The sequence below is a fragment of the Peromyscus eremicus genome, chromosome 15, assembly GCF_949786415.1.
Source record: "Peromyscus eremicus chromosome 15, PerEre_H2_v1, whole genome shotgun sequence".
NCBI classification, from domain to species: domain Eukaryota; kingdom Metazoa; phylum Chordata; class Mammalia; order Rodentia; family Cricetidae; genus Peromyscus; species Peromyscus eremicus.
The window spans coordinates 35,990,570-36,006,266 of NC_081431.1; the positions used below are offsets into that span (position 1 = coordinate 35,990,570).

Consider the following 15,697-nt stretch of genomic DNA (forward strand, 5'->3'; position numbering starts at 1 on the left):
TCTCAAGACCAAAGGATGAAAGAGCAGAGCTGGATCACATCAAACAACCTGAAACGTCCAGTTTCAACTCAACAAATCTGTTCATGGGGTTTGTTCGTTACAAGGCTGTGCAGTGGTACACAAACCCATCCCAGTCCATCTTTTCTGCAATTTAATAAGTATCAGAAACACACAATTATGAATGTGATAAAAAACTTTAGCATGAAATCACGGGATGCTGTTTGGGGAACAGGAAGCAGTTCAACTAGTAGGAAAATAATAGGAAACACATGGTCATCTGCTAGTGGCTACTATGAAGGAGTGCATAGTTTGCATATGACATTAGGATGGAAGAGACCCAAAACAGTGCGGATATTGACAAATTCATTAATTAGAGTCATATGCAGAATGCTATTTTGAAGAAAAAGAACATTAGGAGGCTTAAGTTAGTAACTAAGCTTTCTGAGAACTCAGATTCTGTGAAAATAGGAACCAAGGCCAGCCCCTGTTGAGAAATAGAAGTGTGTATGATTTACATGGACTTATGTAAAAGTACAGTACATTACTATTTCCAACTACCAATTAAAGTGCAAAAAATTAAGATCTGTTACTGATGAGAAAAGGGCAGTTTTAATAGACATTTCCCATGTATGATACTCAGCTCAGCTTGATCTTTAATTATCGCATTTAGTTAATGCATGTTTAGAGATGAAATAAGCCTTAGGACATCATGGCTCGATCTTGTCTCCCTCCATTCCATGATTTCCATGCTATCGGGTAGCTTTCTTACCTGTTGAGTTTGGTCTAAGAGCACTAGATTCTCTCAGTGGTTCTTTTTCTACCACATTAAATGGCTTTTACTAATTAGGAACTTGTTTTTATTTTGGTTCAGAGATTCGAGTATTGACTACATGGAGCAAGAAGCCAATGGCTAGAGTATTTAAAGGTACCTACATAGAGAATAAACTGGCTTCCACTGATGCTCTGTTGGTAAGCATTACCCTCTTCCTCAGTTCTGTCTCTACCCTACCTTGCGGACAGGTCAGAGGACAGCCTCCACCAGGAGATTTCTGCCTACAGTCCAGTGTTCTTTGTAACTAGCCTTCTAGCTACCACAGGCCTTGACTCACTTTGGGCTTTTCTGGCCTTATGAACCTATGGGGTCATGTGACAACCACCACCTCATCCTACCAGCACTATTTCACAGAAATAACATTTTGTGCCTTAACCACTGAGGAAGACACTTTGTTATAGGACAACCTGAATTCCTACATTGGCCCTTGGCTCCTCATCTTGGCCAGTTCTATTTAAGATTCCCATGAAGGGTTAGGAATTTGGATGTGTTCATTCTTAGCCACCTCTGAAGCACCTCATGCCGTCCCTTCAATACAGACATTCCCTCATGTCCATCCCAGGCCTCTGCCCTTCACAGTGTGCGTCGCTTACAGAGCACCCATCTTCAAAGCTGTGACTCTGTCTACCATTTTTCTGAGATTGATTGAAATCTTGTTATCTCTAGGTTTTATTTCTTTCACAGAGCTCTACCTGTCTCTCTGCCTACTGAATTATTTACACAATTATCCCTCGATAGCTCAAGGACAAGCTCAAATGGGATTGGATGTCTCTTCAACTCTGCACACCTCCTGATAGGTTCATCAGCTATCTCAGCTACAGTTCATCCTCACAGTTAACAGTCATCTTGCCCTGTTGGTTCTACCCAAAATCATTTCAATTTCATGCTCTCTGGTATTACAGTTGCTCTCAGCCATGATCTGCTTCTTGCTCTGTAACTTTGGAAAAATTCAATCCTCTTGAAGTCATCTCCTTGTCCATTAATTGATGGTGTGGCGATGAGAATGTTTACCTACTCCATGTAGTGTCGAGCACCCAGGAAGTCTTTGAGACATGGTAGTGTTGTTAGTCTTATTAAGCCCTCACTATAGACCTCTAAGTTCCCCCATAGCAATGATACTGCTACTCGTATGACCTTCTAACCATACTCTCTTGCTTTGTCCTCCATATGGAAGATGTTTAATTGCTATTTGCTCCATAAAGTCTTTATTGTCGCCCAAACACAGGTTCAATGAACAGCTCTTCACATTTTAAAAATGTGAAGATTTGTCACACTACTTCCATTAAACAGCTTGTGTGCCTGCTCCTTCTATTATACGGAAAGTTCCCAGGGGTGGGAACTGTACCACATTCTTCTTTCCAATTTCCAGCACTCAGGCTATTACAGTGAGACTAATATCTACTCAATTCTATTTTTGCGTAACGATGCCGAGGCATACATGCAGGAGAGGGGCATGGAAAGGAACCATACACAGGCTGTGGGAGGGGCGCACAGGTAGGGAGTCCATCAGCTCCAAAAGCAGTAGAGTCACATCGACACCAGTCCTCGATGACATCTCCAGTCCCCGAACACCAGAGAGAGCTCATGGTGGCTTCCTGTAAGAGCTGAATGAAAAAGCAAAGGGTAAGTATTGGGGAACCATGGCTGGCTGGCCATTAGCAAGAGACCTAGCATCAAGGTTCTATGTGATCTTAGATCTCTTTCAGAGAAATGGCTGTATCAACATAATGTCACCATTCTTTAATCTGAAACTGTGTCACCAAAGATGGAATCTAGGATAATCACAGGCCTGTGGGACACCTGGGGTGTCCCTCTCTCTTTACTGTAATAGTTCATCTCTATATAGTTAAGAGTTGTCACCTTATAAACCAAATGTGGTGACACATGCCTATAATTCCAGCACTTGGAGGCAGGAGGATCAGAAGTTAGAGGTCAGTTAGATACAAGTTTGAGGCCTGTCCTGGCTAGAAATCCTGTCTCAAAATAAATAGATAGATAGATAGATAGATAGATAGATAGATAGATAGATAGATAAGTAAATAGCTTTCACTTCGAAAGAAAGTCAGTTTCCACCCTCTACCTCCCCCTCATTGCACTCTATCACACCTCATACTGTGGGCTCTAGTAACAGTGACATCTTACCACACAGCTCTGGGTGGCCTGTCTTTGCTGTACTTCCCTCTACTCAGAGGTGCTTTGCCCTTCTTCAAATGCCTCTCTGTGCATTTATACCTGCCATGTTCATCCTGCTCTAGTCCTTCATGGTCCCTCAGCCTGCTTTGTGATCCACTTTGAATATGTATGTGTTTCTGCTTTGGGCTGTAGTTAGGCATTAAGTATCTTCCTTAGACTATGAATAGGAGAAGCTGTGTAATACAAAGGCTAAATTCTGAGTCTACATCAGTCTTCTGTGGCTGAGAACCTCAGCTTTGTCAATCATTGTCTGTGACCTTGGACAAGTTACATAAACTCGCTGATAAAAATATCCCTTTCCTGGTAGGGATGTTGTGACAATTACATGAAACAATCTATGCCAAGTGACATAATATATGCTTCACACCTGATACGCATTATTGTTTTTGAATGACAGGGTTGAGTCTTACATAGAACCTCATAAAAACTACAGTCTTGCATAGTTCTTCACATAAAGTAAGTTCATGGAGATGTTTGCTGTGGAATAAAAAACAACAACAAAAAATAAAGAAACCAAAAAAACCAAAGTTAAAATCAGACCAAAGAGGCAACAGCACTTATGACAGGGGCAATTCTCTGGAGAGAGAGCAGACCCTGAGCTAATGATGGCCTCTCAGAGGGTTCTTGCACCCTCGACTCAGATAATCCAAGGGTGAAGTTTCCAGGTCAGCTGAGCTCAGAGCTGCATCTGGGAGGCATTCCACAGCTTCAGTCTCGGCTTTCTTATGATTTTCTCATCTCTGTTCCAGTGCCTCTTGTCTACACTGGTAAGTTATGGGGAGGGAGGGAGGACTCTACACTGCAGACTAAAAAATCAGACTAAAAAAAAATCACAAGCACAAGAAGGACATTGGGAAAGGAAGTAGATGGAGAGGAGAAGAAAGGAAGGGGAGAAAGAAAAGGATATGACTCCACAAATATCTATACAAAGAGTCAGTTATCTACGTCTCGTTCTTTCAGAGTTTAGCATTGGTTACTTAAGGTTATGAGCTGGGACAAGGGTCAACTGACTTCCTCTCTAGACTGAAAGTCTTTAAGAAGCAAGAACTGATTCCCAATCATAATTATGAGGTGTATAGTTTCTAATTAATAAGGCCCCTTTGGATACTAACTCTTGGATAGATGAATTACAGTTAAGGACTCTGGGAGTGATAGTTAGGTACTTGCTCAGGGTCATGGGTAGTGAATGAAGCAGTGCCAGGGACTGAGCTTGGCATGGCTCACTGGACATCCCAGGCTCCTCCCAATGTGTATGCTTAATTAACATTGAATCCACCAGCAAGTCACTCACTTTATGCTTTTCTGACTGAAATTCAAATCAAAATGTGAACATTTTAAAACTAGGAAAACAAACTCTTTGAGATAGACAGAATAAAAATAAAGCTGTGCCTTCTATTTGATGGTGTCTTCAGTCAACAACTGTTTGATAACCATCTACAAGGGGCCGTTTCCTGTGCTAAGCATGAAGGATGCAATGATGCAGAAGAAGAGACATATGGCCCCAGTCTGCATAAATGCTGCAGCCAGCTAATAAACAAGCCAACTGGATTCATGTAAATATCCGAATTCCACAATTGTGTTGAGGGATCTGAATGAAAAGGTGGGACCCTGCGGATGCACAGAGCAGCAGGCGGCTGTAAACAAGTGGAATCCTTCATTTGGGGGGAAGTGGATGGAACTGGAGGAGAACATGTGACGTAAAATAAATGAGATGAAGACACAGGTGTATGGCTTCTCTCATACATGGAAAGGCCGAGAGAAGTGACCTGAAAACACAAGAGGAAATGTTAAGTGAAGGGAAAGGGGCAAAGGGGGTGGGGGAGGGAGGGAAAGGAGGCAGAATGGAGGCTGAATGTAATTAAGTACAATGTAAGCTTGTATGGAAATGTCACAGTGAGACACATGAAATTGTATTTATACATATCAATGATTTTATTTTTTTTAAAGTTATTTGATCACAAAAATTGTAGTAGTATAAGTAGAAAATCTAGCATTAAGAAGACTGGATGTCTAAAACCAACTAGAAATATCAATCTGTCTATAAGAGACACAGTTAGGGCAAAGAAGTTCTTTGCAAATGCCAGGGAGATAGGACTTGGTTACAGACGGTCTGTAAGGAGAGGTTCCATCTCAAGAACAATGATAAACCAGTATAATGTTTTAAACATGGAACATGATCAGATTTTTAATATAGAAAGTATGGCAAGGTATACATGATATAATTATTTTAAATGTCATTTCTTCAAAAGTTTTAACTCTCCACCTTTGATCCACATCATTCCATGAGAGTTCCTACTCTCCGAATCCTGGGCTGCATCTAACTGCAATAAGTTGGATGAGGGTATGTTGTGGTTTGGATATGAAATGACCTGTCCTGGAGGCTTGGTCCACGGTGTTGATACCACTGAGAAGTGAAGAAGACACTGATTTAATCCATATATTAGTATATTGGTTGATACATAACTTAATGGCATCAGCAAGTAAGCTCTAGAAGGAAGACTTAGGTCCCAGGACTTGCTTTTGGAGGTAATATATTAGTCTTGGAGTAGTCTTCTTAATTCTCTTTGCTTTCCAGCTGCCATGAGGTGAGAAGGTTCCTATGCCACGCACCCGTACTATCACGATCTACCTCAGCACAGACCCATAGCAATAGGGCTGGGCAACTGGGGACTGAAATCTGAAGAACTGAAAGATATTCCTTTCTTTTAAGTTGAGTATATTCATTATTTTGTCACAGTGATGAAAGCTGACTAATATACAATAGAAAAGAAGACTCAAAATGAAACCCCTTGAGCTTCCTTGAAAAGAAAGAGAAATGGAAATCCCACTTTTCTAAATACCTGCAATTTGCCATTCCATGCACTTCCTGGGGAATCCATACTTGCTAATATATTTAATAGAGTCTAGAAAAAAAAATCCAATGCTGGCTGTTGTTTTCATTAAAGAAGAAAAATGTGCATTTTCAATTCAGGTTTATCAACAGAATATTTCGTTCATTTATCCATCCATTCATTTATTTATTTAGCAAAGCATCAACTATGCACCAACCCAGGCATTCTGTAGAAGAGAAAGCACAGTCTAGAGCGAGGTAAATAACCAAACAACTATGACCACAGGAGACGCATGCTGTAAGAAGTGTACACATGCAGTGGGGGTTCCATGAAGGACTCTGAGTTGGCCCAGGAACGCAAAGGAGGGGACCTTGAGAGCTAGTGGTGTTTGATCTGAACCATGGCATGATAGCAGGAGTTTTCCAGTGGCCTAAATGGGACAGAGTACATTCTTGGTACAGAGACTTGGAAGTCTGAAAGGCTGAATTCATGAAAGGAAATGCACTGTGTTTGAGGAAGCCCAAAAGTTAAATTTTGGTATGTACTACTAACAACCTAACCGTTTAAGTGAAGACAGATTGGACCATGAGCTGCTTTGTAATGATGTGCTAAGAACTCTAAATTGTGCTCAAGCTGAAAAACTGTTAAGTTACCTTGATGCAATATGGCCAGAAGTCCATATTGTACAGTAATTTCAGGTGTTTTAATAAAAGGACCAACAAGAAAATGGCTGCAATACATTGTTTGATATAAGAGTTAGGAGTTAGGTTGTGACAGGGGTTCCAGATAAGAGAACAGATACAGGATATACCTGTTGCTTTTGATGATGGAAAAGATACAGAGGATGACAAGGACATTGGTGTCATTTAATGAGATGAGGACATAAGTAGTATGGATTTGAGATACAAAGTAATGACCTAAAGTTTGCTGGGTTGTTTAAATAGTTTAACCTATTTGTTTATCATAATCAAAGGTTTCATTGAAGTATGGCATCCAAGGTTATCTAGTCCAACAAAAGAACAATAGAACAAAGAGGATCGATAGAAAATGAACCCACACATTGGAGGGGAAGGTGAAAACCAATACAGGGTCACCGACGTCATGCTGAGCCCCTGTCCAACATCTCCCCTGTCTATATTCTCTGGTGGAAAGTGAAAATTAGGAGGAAAAACAAGAGTTACAGAGGGGATGACAAAGGTACAACGTGTCACACGAAGAAAAGAGGAGACTTTCCTGATAGTGAGAAAACTCCATCTTAGACTAGCTTGTCAGCATTTAGAAACTAAAGTGTTTAACACAGGGCCAGCTGGACAGTGTCTTTCCACCCCTCTGTGAAACCTGGTACAGGAAAAATGGGGCTCCTGAAGTTGAACTTCCTTAGGCATCCTGGTTTTCACTGATAGCCCCCAAGTCCTTTGTCTCCCACCAAGCTCTTCTCTCTTCTGTAGCTTTGTGCACCTAATCCATAGGACGCCCCTGCTGAGCCCAGACCCCACTGTACCCAGACAGATGACACAGGAAGTGTTGGGTCATCCGCCACAGCACCCTGAGGGAGCACTATGTTAGGTGGACAAGGGTAGGGCAGCCGCTGTGTTAACACCAGCACACCTTTGGTGTCCGGTGACAGCAGCACACCTTTGGTGTCCGGTGACAGCAGCACACCTTTGGTGTCCGGTGACAGCAGCATACCTTTGGTGTCCGGTGACATCAGCACACCTTTGGTGTCCGGTGACAGCAGCACACCTTTGGTGTCCGGTGACAGCAGCACACCTTTGGGTGTCCAGTGACAGCAGCACACCTTTGGGTGTCCAGTGACATCAGCATACCTTTGGTGTCTGGTGACATCACCACACCTTTGGGTGTCCCGTGAACCAAGCTGTTCCTTCTTTCTTCAAGTCCCTCTCTCCCAGTCCTGTTGTCACAATCCCATAACCATCTCTCTCAGATTCAGGATGAATCTGTAGGCCAGCAGGAACCATTTGTCTTTCTGTTCCCGTGGAAAAAAAACCTGTATTTTCAAACACTCGTTGAAATATCTACGGAAGAGGTGGGTAGATGAGAGAAACACACAGGCATAATCCCTCCTGTGGGTCTGAGCAACACCTAAGAAACCAACTGCGACACACCAGGTGTCTCTTCAAAGAGAGAAAAGGAAGCAATTATCACCCCACCTGGACGGGCATCCCTCGCAGTCAGGCAAGCAGTTCACTGCTGCAGCTCACTCCCAGCTGCCTTGCAGATATGCTCAGGAACCTCACACTTGGAGCTTCTCTAGTTCAAGTTTGGAATGGCCACTGTCTTTGTGTGTGGGGGTTTGCTTACTCTATTCGGTACACTGGATGAGGCAAGGGGCCTAGAGAATGAGCTGTCCCTGTCTATGCTCCTCCTACCCTGTCTGGATCTCTACGAGTTCAAAGCCACCCTGAACTATATGCGATTGACTCAGTCTAAGGGAGAAACCAGAGCCAGACAGTGGTGACACACACCTTTAATCCCAGCACTTGAGATCTCACACCTTTAATCCCAGTATGTGGGAAGCACACATGCCATTAAACCCAGCACTAGGAAGTAAGTAATATGGTGGGCGGAGAAAGGTATCTAAGGTGTGAGGAGACAGGAACTAAAGCCTTTTTGGCTGAGGAAGCTCACTGGGTAGAGGCCTATCAGCTGAGGCCTTTCAGGCTGAGGAATCGGTGAGGTAAGAGGTAGTGGCTGTGGCTTTCTCTGCTTCTCTGATCTTTCAGCTTTCACCCCAATGTCTGGTACTGGGTTTTTTATTTAAAGACCATTTAACAGTCGTGTTACAGGGGAGCCAGCCCATCTCGTCAAGTGGGAGATAGAGATGATTCATTGTCCTCCTTACAGCTATGCCCCCTTTGGAAAGGGTATGACAATGACTTTGGTGATTGCAAACCACGTGCCTCTCTACCTATCTCCTTCCAGTCTTCTTTGCGCAGACTCTACAAGTGCTCGGTTGTGCTTCCTGAATCACATTGCTGTGGGTATTATGGAATGCACTGATTCCATGCGACTTAATATGCAAACAGGCAAATCTAAACACACTAGGTACTGCTCTTAGCTGAACAAAAAGATTCTCTGCCCTCAATCGCACTGTGGAGCAAGTTCTCTGGTTTTGGTACCTTCCGGAGCCAAGTATCTCAGCCCCTCTTACCCTCTGGGTCTGATTATTGGTCACCAGTTCATAGATGGGGGATGCTCTGGTCACTTCAAGCAGAACTGGTTCAGCAGGGGTTTCAGGGCTGGACGTCACGTGACACAAAGGACAAGATGAGGGACATCGTCCCTTGCTCTGGCACTCCATTCGGACTCCAGCTGCCATACGCTTGGTGCCAGAGTCTGACAGGCTAGCGATGTATTCTGGGAATGTCAGCACCTTGGGATCTCTTTCCCGCTCCTCCGACTCATCAGACGGGGAGTTGCCTGCCAGACACAAAGGAAAAAGAAACAGTGAGGGGGGCCAGAGAGCAAGGACTGCCGTGACTCGGTGGCTCCTGAATTCTGAGGTCTAACACTGAGAAGTTAAAGAGTGCCACCGAGGGGGTAAAATTGTGATTTTGTCATTCCACTTAATTGGGGGCCCGCATCTTCCCGGTGACATACAGAGTTGGAAATGGCCTTTCGAGTATGAGAATGGGTTGTTTCTTTTCTGAGAATCGTTGGCTCCACTGATTCACTCAGAGGGATGTGTCTGTGGTATGTCCATTGCCAAGAATTCAGATGACAGCAACAGTGAACGTTCTATGCCTTGGCTTCTTCCTACCACCTACCTCTAGCATTGTTAAATGAATGAATGACAAAATGTTTTGAAAACACACATATAGTTTCTAACATACACAAAGCATCCATCACCAGTTATAATTCCAACTGAGATTTAAGGAGTCCTCCCACGACACTGGGATTGATTCAAGGTCTCTTTTTACTATTACAGAGAGCCTACCATTATACCCATTTCTACATATCAGAGAAGGACAATATCATCAAGGTCACAAATACCTTTGTGAGATTTTTGTGTTTGAACCCAATAATATCTCAATCCAAGGTATTTAGGTCATTGAGCAAAATCAGCATTTCTCAGCTGTCTAATTAGCTTATGTGTTGAGCATGCAGAGGGAAGTTTGGCTTTTTCAAAAAGATTTTCACTGTTGTTTGCTGCATAGAGGTTAGCTACACAAACTCTTGATCTATTTTTGGGGACAAACATGAGAAATGCCTAGTAGAGAATAATTGTTTGTTCCCCCCACACAAAAGCCCCATGTGTCCTTTCTTCCTTCAGTCCTCATGATTACCCATTTAACTCATTATCTATAGAGGAGTCTGTGGACAGAACCCTCCAGTTTTCTTAAGCTATTTCTGAAAGTTGGTGTTCCAAGCAGGAAATGATTTTGGAGAGACTGCTGTGTCTTTGAAGATGGTAGGGACACATAGAATGTTCTGGTCTCCTGTGATGCATTAACAATGTTGTACTTGATGGGACACACAGTGAACTTGTTGAAAAGCTTTGCAAAATGGTTCCAGGAGGTGATTTGGAGATATGACTCACTGACTTAGAAAAACAAATGTTCTCCCTTCTGGGGTGTAGAAAGAACCCCAGAAGGGAGTTCTCCATTCCCTCTCTTATTTGCTGTGTAACATGGGCCCATGTGGGGACATGGTGGGGTTCCCAATGCTGTTGATTCACAAATGAATTACATCATTGCGTGGATGAGACACTTTTACCCACTACTCTTGACCCAGGAGTCCTCCTGTGTGTGGAGGCAAAGGACATGCTCAGTTACTATGGGCAACAGTCTATTTAACATTTGCATTTTATTTAATCATAGAACCAGGATTCAGCTCCAGTGCCTCCTGGCTTGTAGAACTGGACAACTGCACACACAGCAAAAGTCAAGGACGATGATATCAACCAGAGCTGGGACTAACCAACCCCAAATCACTTCACCCACAGGCTCACCTTTATACATAGTTCGGCTTCTGAAGCTCAGTCATGGTTCTGCACTTTGTCTTAGGCCGAGAAGGGATGACTAGGAGTATTTGAAGGACCACAGACTAGCCAAGATCTGCCCCCCTGTCTTCTTCAGACTGGAGAATGACCAGGTCAAAGTCAATGGAGGTCGAGTAGGATCTTTGGGCAGTATCTGATGTCTGTGAAAAGTCTTTATGAGGCTGAGAGCCTTTTCATCTGTGGCTTTTAATCACATTATCATCAGAGGCATTTCCACAGCAAGCCACAACTCTCCTTTGGTGAGAATCCTTTTGTAAGCTTGGAAATCTACCACTAGATGGTGGTAACGGATCTAAAATGACTACCTTCTGCACTGTACGACTGCACCACGAAAAATAAAATTTCAGAACCCTAAGTATGGTGTAGGTATCTCAACAATTTTATGGCTCCTTTTTCCTAACACACAATAAAAAAACTAAGAAGCAAAACGATTACAAATTATATAACTTATAGCTTAAGGAGAAACAGGCGATAATGACAGGATAATTGAAAGAAAACTCACAAGAGAAAATTTAAAAAGAAACTTCCCCAAATACCCCTAATTTTGAGTAAAAGTTACTTAAAAAGGGAAGTAATATACCAAAACATTTCTTTTCCCCTTTAAGCGAACTTTCCTAGGTCACTATCTAGAGGAATTGTACCAAAATAACCACCGGGGGCACTGTAACGCGCGTGCCCTGTTAAGGAGTTAACTTCCCTGCCCTCCAGCTCACCATCATTAAAGCTCGTAATTGCTGTAAACATGAGGGGCTACTCCCCTTGCTGCTGTCTTCTGGCAATGCCAATTAAAATCGAGACGCGGTGAATCCCTGTCAATACCTATCCACTCTCCGTACTTGGCAGGATTAGAGATTACAGAGGATGGCTGAGACAAGGATGTAAGAAAAGAGGAGAGATGCCCTCAAATGCTCTCATTTTGTTTGTTTGTTTGTTTTTGTTTTTGCCTTTTTAAATTCAGGACCTTATTCTCCATCTTTCTCCCCTCAAATCAGGTCCACATTCAAGGTCCCTGCTGGAAGTCAAGGCCGACGTATCTTGCTGGCCCCATGCTCACATGAGATGGAGCTGTCTAGAGAGAGGGCTGGATTTATACAGAAGCAATGAACAGTGAGTTCCCAAAAGCCATCTATTCAGTCTCCAGCCAAGAATAGACATGTATGTGAGAGAGATTTTTCAAAGAGAAAATGCATTTTCTATGTGCAGTTAAAGATACAATTGGGAAATACTCCTTAAAATGATGGAGTCCATTGGTGAAAGCCCACATAAATCTCCCTTACCCCAAAGAGAGTGCCACCATTGACTGCAAGTGTATGAATAGTTCAGATCCTAAACTCTTCAGGAGAGTCTGCTCTTTGTTGGTAGAAAGGTGGGAAGAGGGAAAGCCACTTTATTTCCTATGGCCCAGTGGTCTCCTCTTTCTATTGGCTGCTCCTATTACAGTCCTTGGCAATTCTCTCTATCCTCTGGCACCTAGGTAGAGACACTCCTGGAATCTGAAGCACTGTAATGCTTCTTAGGAAAAGAAATATATATTTCAGTAAACACACAGTATTTGAACAAAAGACACAATCTACAATTAAGGTCTTGGAAGATGCTGATTGGCAAATGTGTCCTTTGACAAATCGTACCTGTGTGGCCCCTCACTACCTGCTCCCAGGAAGGTCCTCATGTTTAGCTGTGACACTTAGCTTTCTTACAAGTAGAGGGATATTCAACCTGGAATGTAGTTAACAACCCTAAAACTGCAAAGCATTTTGCAAATACAGTTTGCTATAAATAAGTGCCATTTGCTTTAGGCTAAATCTGTATCCTCCAGCACACAGTGGATGAGTTTCCCCAATAGAATATCATGGTATGAGAATATTGGCATCCTTAATGCTCAGAATCTCACTGTGTATGTGCCCATGGCCTTAGGCATGTACATATTGACCCACCTAAATTCAGGGACACATTAAGTTGATGAAAGTGACCAACCCATTCTCATGCAGGTTCTGCTCTGCTTGTGTGAATTGACAGGTCGCAAAGGTGAATTGCTTGTTATGAGGTAAATTGGTACAATTCCTGTAGGATTCTGAGGACTGCTTAAAAATCTCTCTCCTGAGTTGGTGCCCAAGGCAATGAGATGCTAATGACATCACAGCTAGAACTACACAGGCAGTTCATTAGGCAGCAAAGAAATCAAATGCAAACTAATCAGATCACAGCTTTGGGGGATAGCTTGGGATGCGCAGAAAGAAGGTTGACATGGGCAAAGGACTCACAGCTCAGCAAGATGCACGGGAAGTCTGCCCACCCACAGCCAGGATGCCAGGACCCACCCCAACCTTCACTCCTACCTACTGTGATTCCAGGTTATCTAATTCACATCTCCCTCATCTCATGTCTTCCAAGTATAGGAATCCAACCAGCAATGCCATTTACAACCCTAAAATAGGTTCCAGTCGGTCTCCTTGAGTGTTGGTATCTTTGGAAAGAGTCTAAAGCCAGTTGGGACTTGAACTGAACCCTGTAGTCACACCATGATTTCATATTCTCTGAGACTCAAATCCTAACTTGGTGAAAGGAGGTAGAGCACATACATCGAGCACTTACTACTGTGGCAGATGTGAGATAATAGTTGCCTGTAGTCAGCAACCGTTTCTTTCTCACCTTTGAAGTTCCTTTGCCTAGTTATTTTTTATCATCTATATTTGTCTATCTATCTGCATCTAGATCTATCACCAGCATCTATGTCTATATCTTCATTCTTTGTGTATCCTGTGGTAATTATCCTAAGCTCTAAGCATAGGTGTGAATGATTATGAAATGTCATGCTTAAAGAATAGAAGCAAAGCATTTGCCAAATAGCTCTCCTGTCTCCTACTAAGTTCTCCAAGAATCAAGTAGAAAATTCAAAGCATCACTGTGGTTGCAGCTGACCCTGTCACTCTAGCCAAGGTCTCTCCCATAAGTAGCAAAGCCTTACATACCTGTCAGGACACTGACTTGTACACATTACATGACAGGGTTCTCCTAATTGTGGTCACCATCTCCTTCACAGTCTCTCAGCAGCCTCTTGAACATCCCAGCTCAGCAGAGGGGACAGTTGATTCCCCAGCTGCTCAAACAGCCTGACTCAAATTCCCTATACTTCACTGCCCCTCTTCCCTCCCTTGCTCCCTCTCAACCCTCCCAAACATTTATTTACACTCTCTTCCCAACCCATATTCTCTTTTCCATGTTCAATACCACATAAGAGAATTAGCAGTTTAAAAATCTACTCCTTAAATTGCCTGGGTTGGGTTTTTACTTTACCTCTTATCAGATGTATGATTTAGGGCAGGTTTCATAGCCTAGAGTCTAGAATTCCTTGTGTATAAAGTAGAAATGTCCAGACTGAATGATTCCTCACCAATAAACCTACAATGCAACTGAGTACAGTGAACCTTGCCTGTAATACCAGCACTTGGGAGTCAGAGGCAGGAAGATTGGAAGTTCAGAGTCATCCTTGGCTATGTGATGACTTCAAGAATCTGTTTCAAAACACAAACAAAACAAAGGAAAACAAAAACAAATCTGCACGTCACAAAATCCATCTTGAGCCGTCCTCAGGATGTAGTGAGTACACTCTCCATTTACATACTCTGACCATGCTTGTCCACTTACCTTGCTCTGCCTGCTCCATCACCCTCACATGCTGAGTGCCATGAAGGGCAAAGTTATGCTTTACCCTCCGGTATAATATCCCATAATACTCAGTATGTAACCCGTTCAACAATTCATTACAAAAAGTATTTATTGAATGACAAGAGTGTTTGTTGAATAATAAATTTTCATGATGGATTATATACAAAGTGGTTATACCCTGTCTTCTTCAAGTGCTAACTAGACAGCTGAGCCTTAATTAACTTGGAGCACTGCTGTCCTAGGTTCTTTTGAAACGTTCTAGATTTGTCTGAAATAGAGTGGTTGCTATTACTTTCAGGTAAAAAGAGTTGTTTAGAGACAACTTGGTTCCAAAGACTTGGATAAATGGTGTAGAAATTTCATTCTGCAAAATTTCAAACTGTATCCATGCACATCCATGTAGTTGTTGAGCAATTAATTACTGGGGAGGTGAGGATTTCAACTAGAAAAAGGGAATATCCAGAACAGTGAGCTCTGGTGCTGAAGGACAGTGGTTCTCTGTGGTTAGAAAATCTGGGGAAGTTATTTCAAATAATGCCTTAAAGTAGCAAAAAGAACAAGACTGATGGCCTAGGCTAGCAGAAGGTACCCAGGGACTAGAAGGAAAGGAAAATGCCAGTGGGGGGAGGGGAAGGGAGTTCTGGGTAGATCTGGGGAACAGAGTCATTCCAGTCAGACTGGGCCTTGGGCCTCACATGTGCTTCACTTGAAAAGAGAGAGAGCTGGACTCCAAGAGCTGTCATAAGGAAGGGAGCTACCTGGAAACCTGCATTTTCTACAGTTGTCCCAGTCTCAGCCTGCACACAGAGGCCACTCCGGGTTCTCAGCTTCACATCCATCAACACCCAGTAGCTCCAAGTAAGCAATCTTCTTCTTCTTCTTCTTCTTCTTCTTCTTCTTCTTCTTCTTCTTCTTCTTCTTCTTCTTCTTCTTCTTCTTCTTCTTCTTCTTGTGGAATTAAATAATGGAGAGCATTGGTTCCCGTCTGACCAATGTATTCAGAAAACAATCCCAACAAGAAGAGTTTATATTCTTGTCCTTTCCTACAAATGAATCCTAAAAAGATCCTGTCTTCAGGGTATATGCTTTCTTTTGTTCTAACATTAACGTCATTGAACATTTTAGACTTTGTCCTTTGGTATTTCTTTAGGA

At 42.7% G+C, this 15,697-nt stretch overlaps 1 protein-coding gene across 1 annotated transcript in view; it reads right to left on the minus strand.

The window, feature by feature from the left end:
- The window catches only part of Astn1 (astrotactin 1), a 214,955-nt gene that overhangs the window by 22,641 nt on the left and 176,617 nt on the right, over positions 1–15,697 (minus strand). Inside the window, exons 17-18 of the mRNA XM_059280177.1 lie at positions 9,029–9,297; positions 2,303–2,436 (exon numbers count right to left, since the gene is read on the minus strand). Of these exons, the coding sequence (XP_059136160.1) occupies positions 2,303–2,436; positions 9,029–9,297 (403 nt within the window). The remainder of the gene's footprint in view (positions 1–2,302; positions 2,437–9,028; positions 9,298–15,697) is intronic.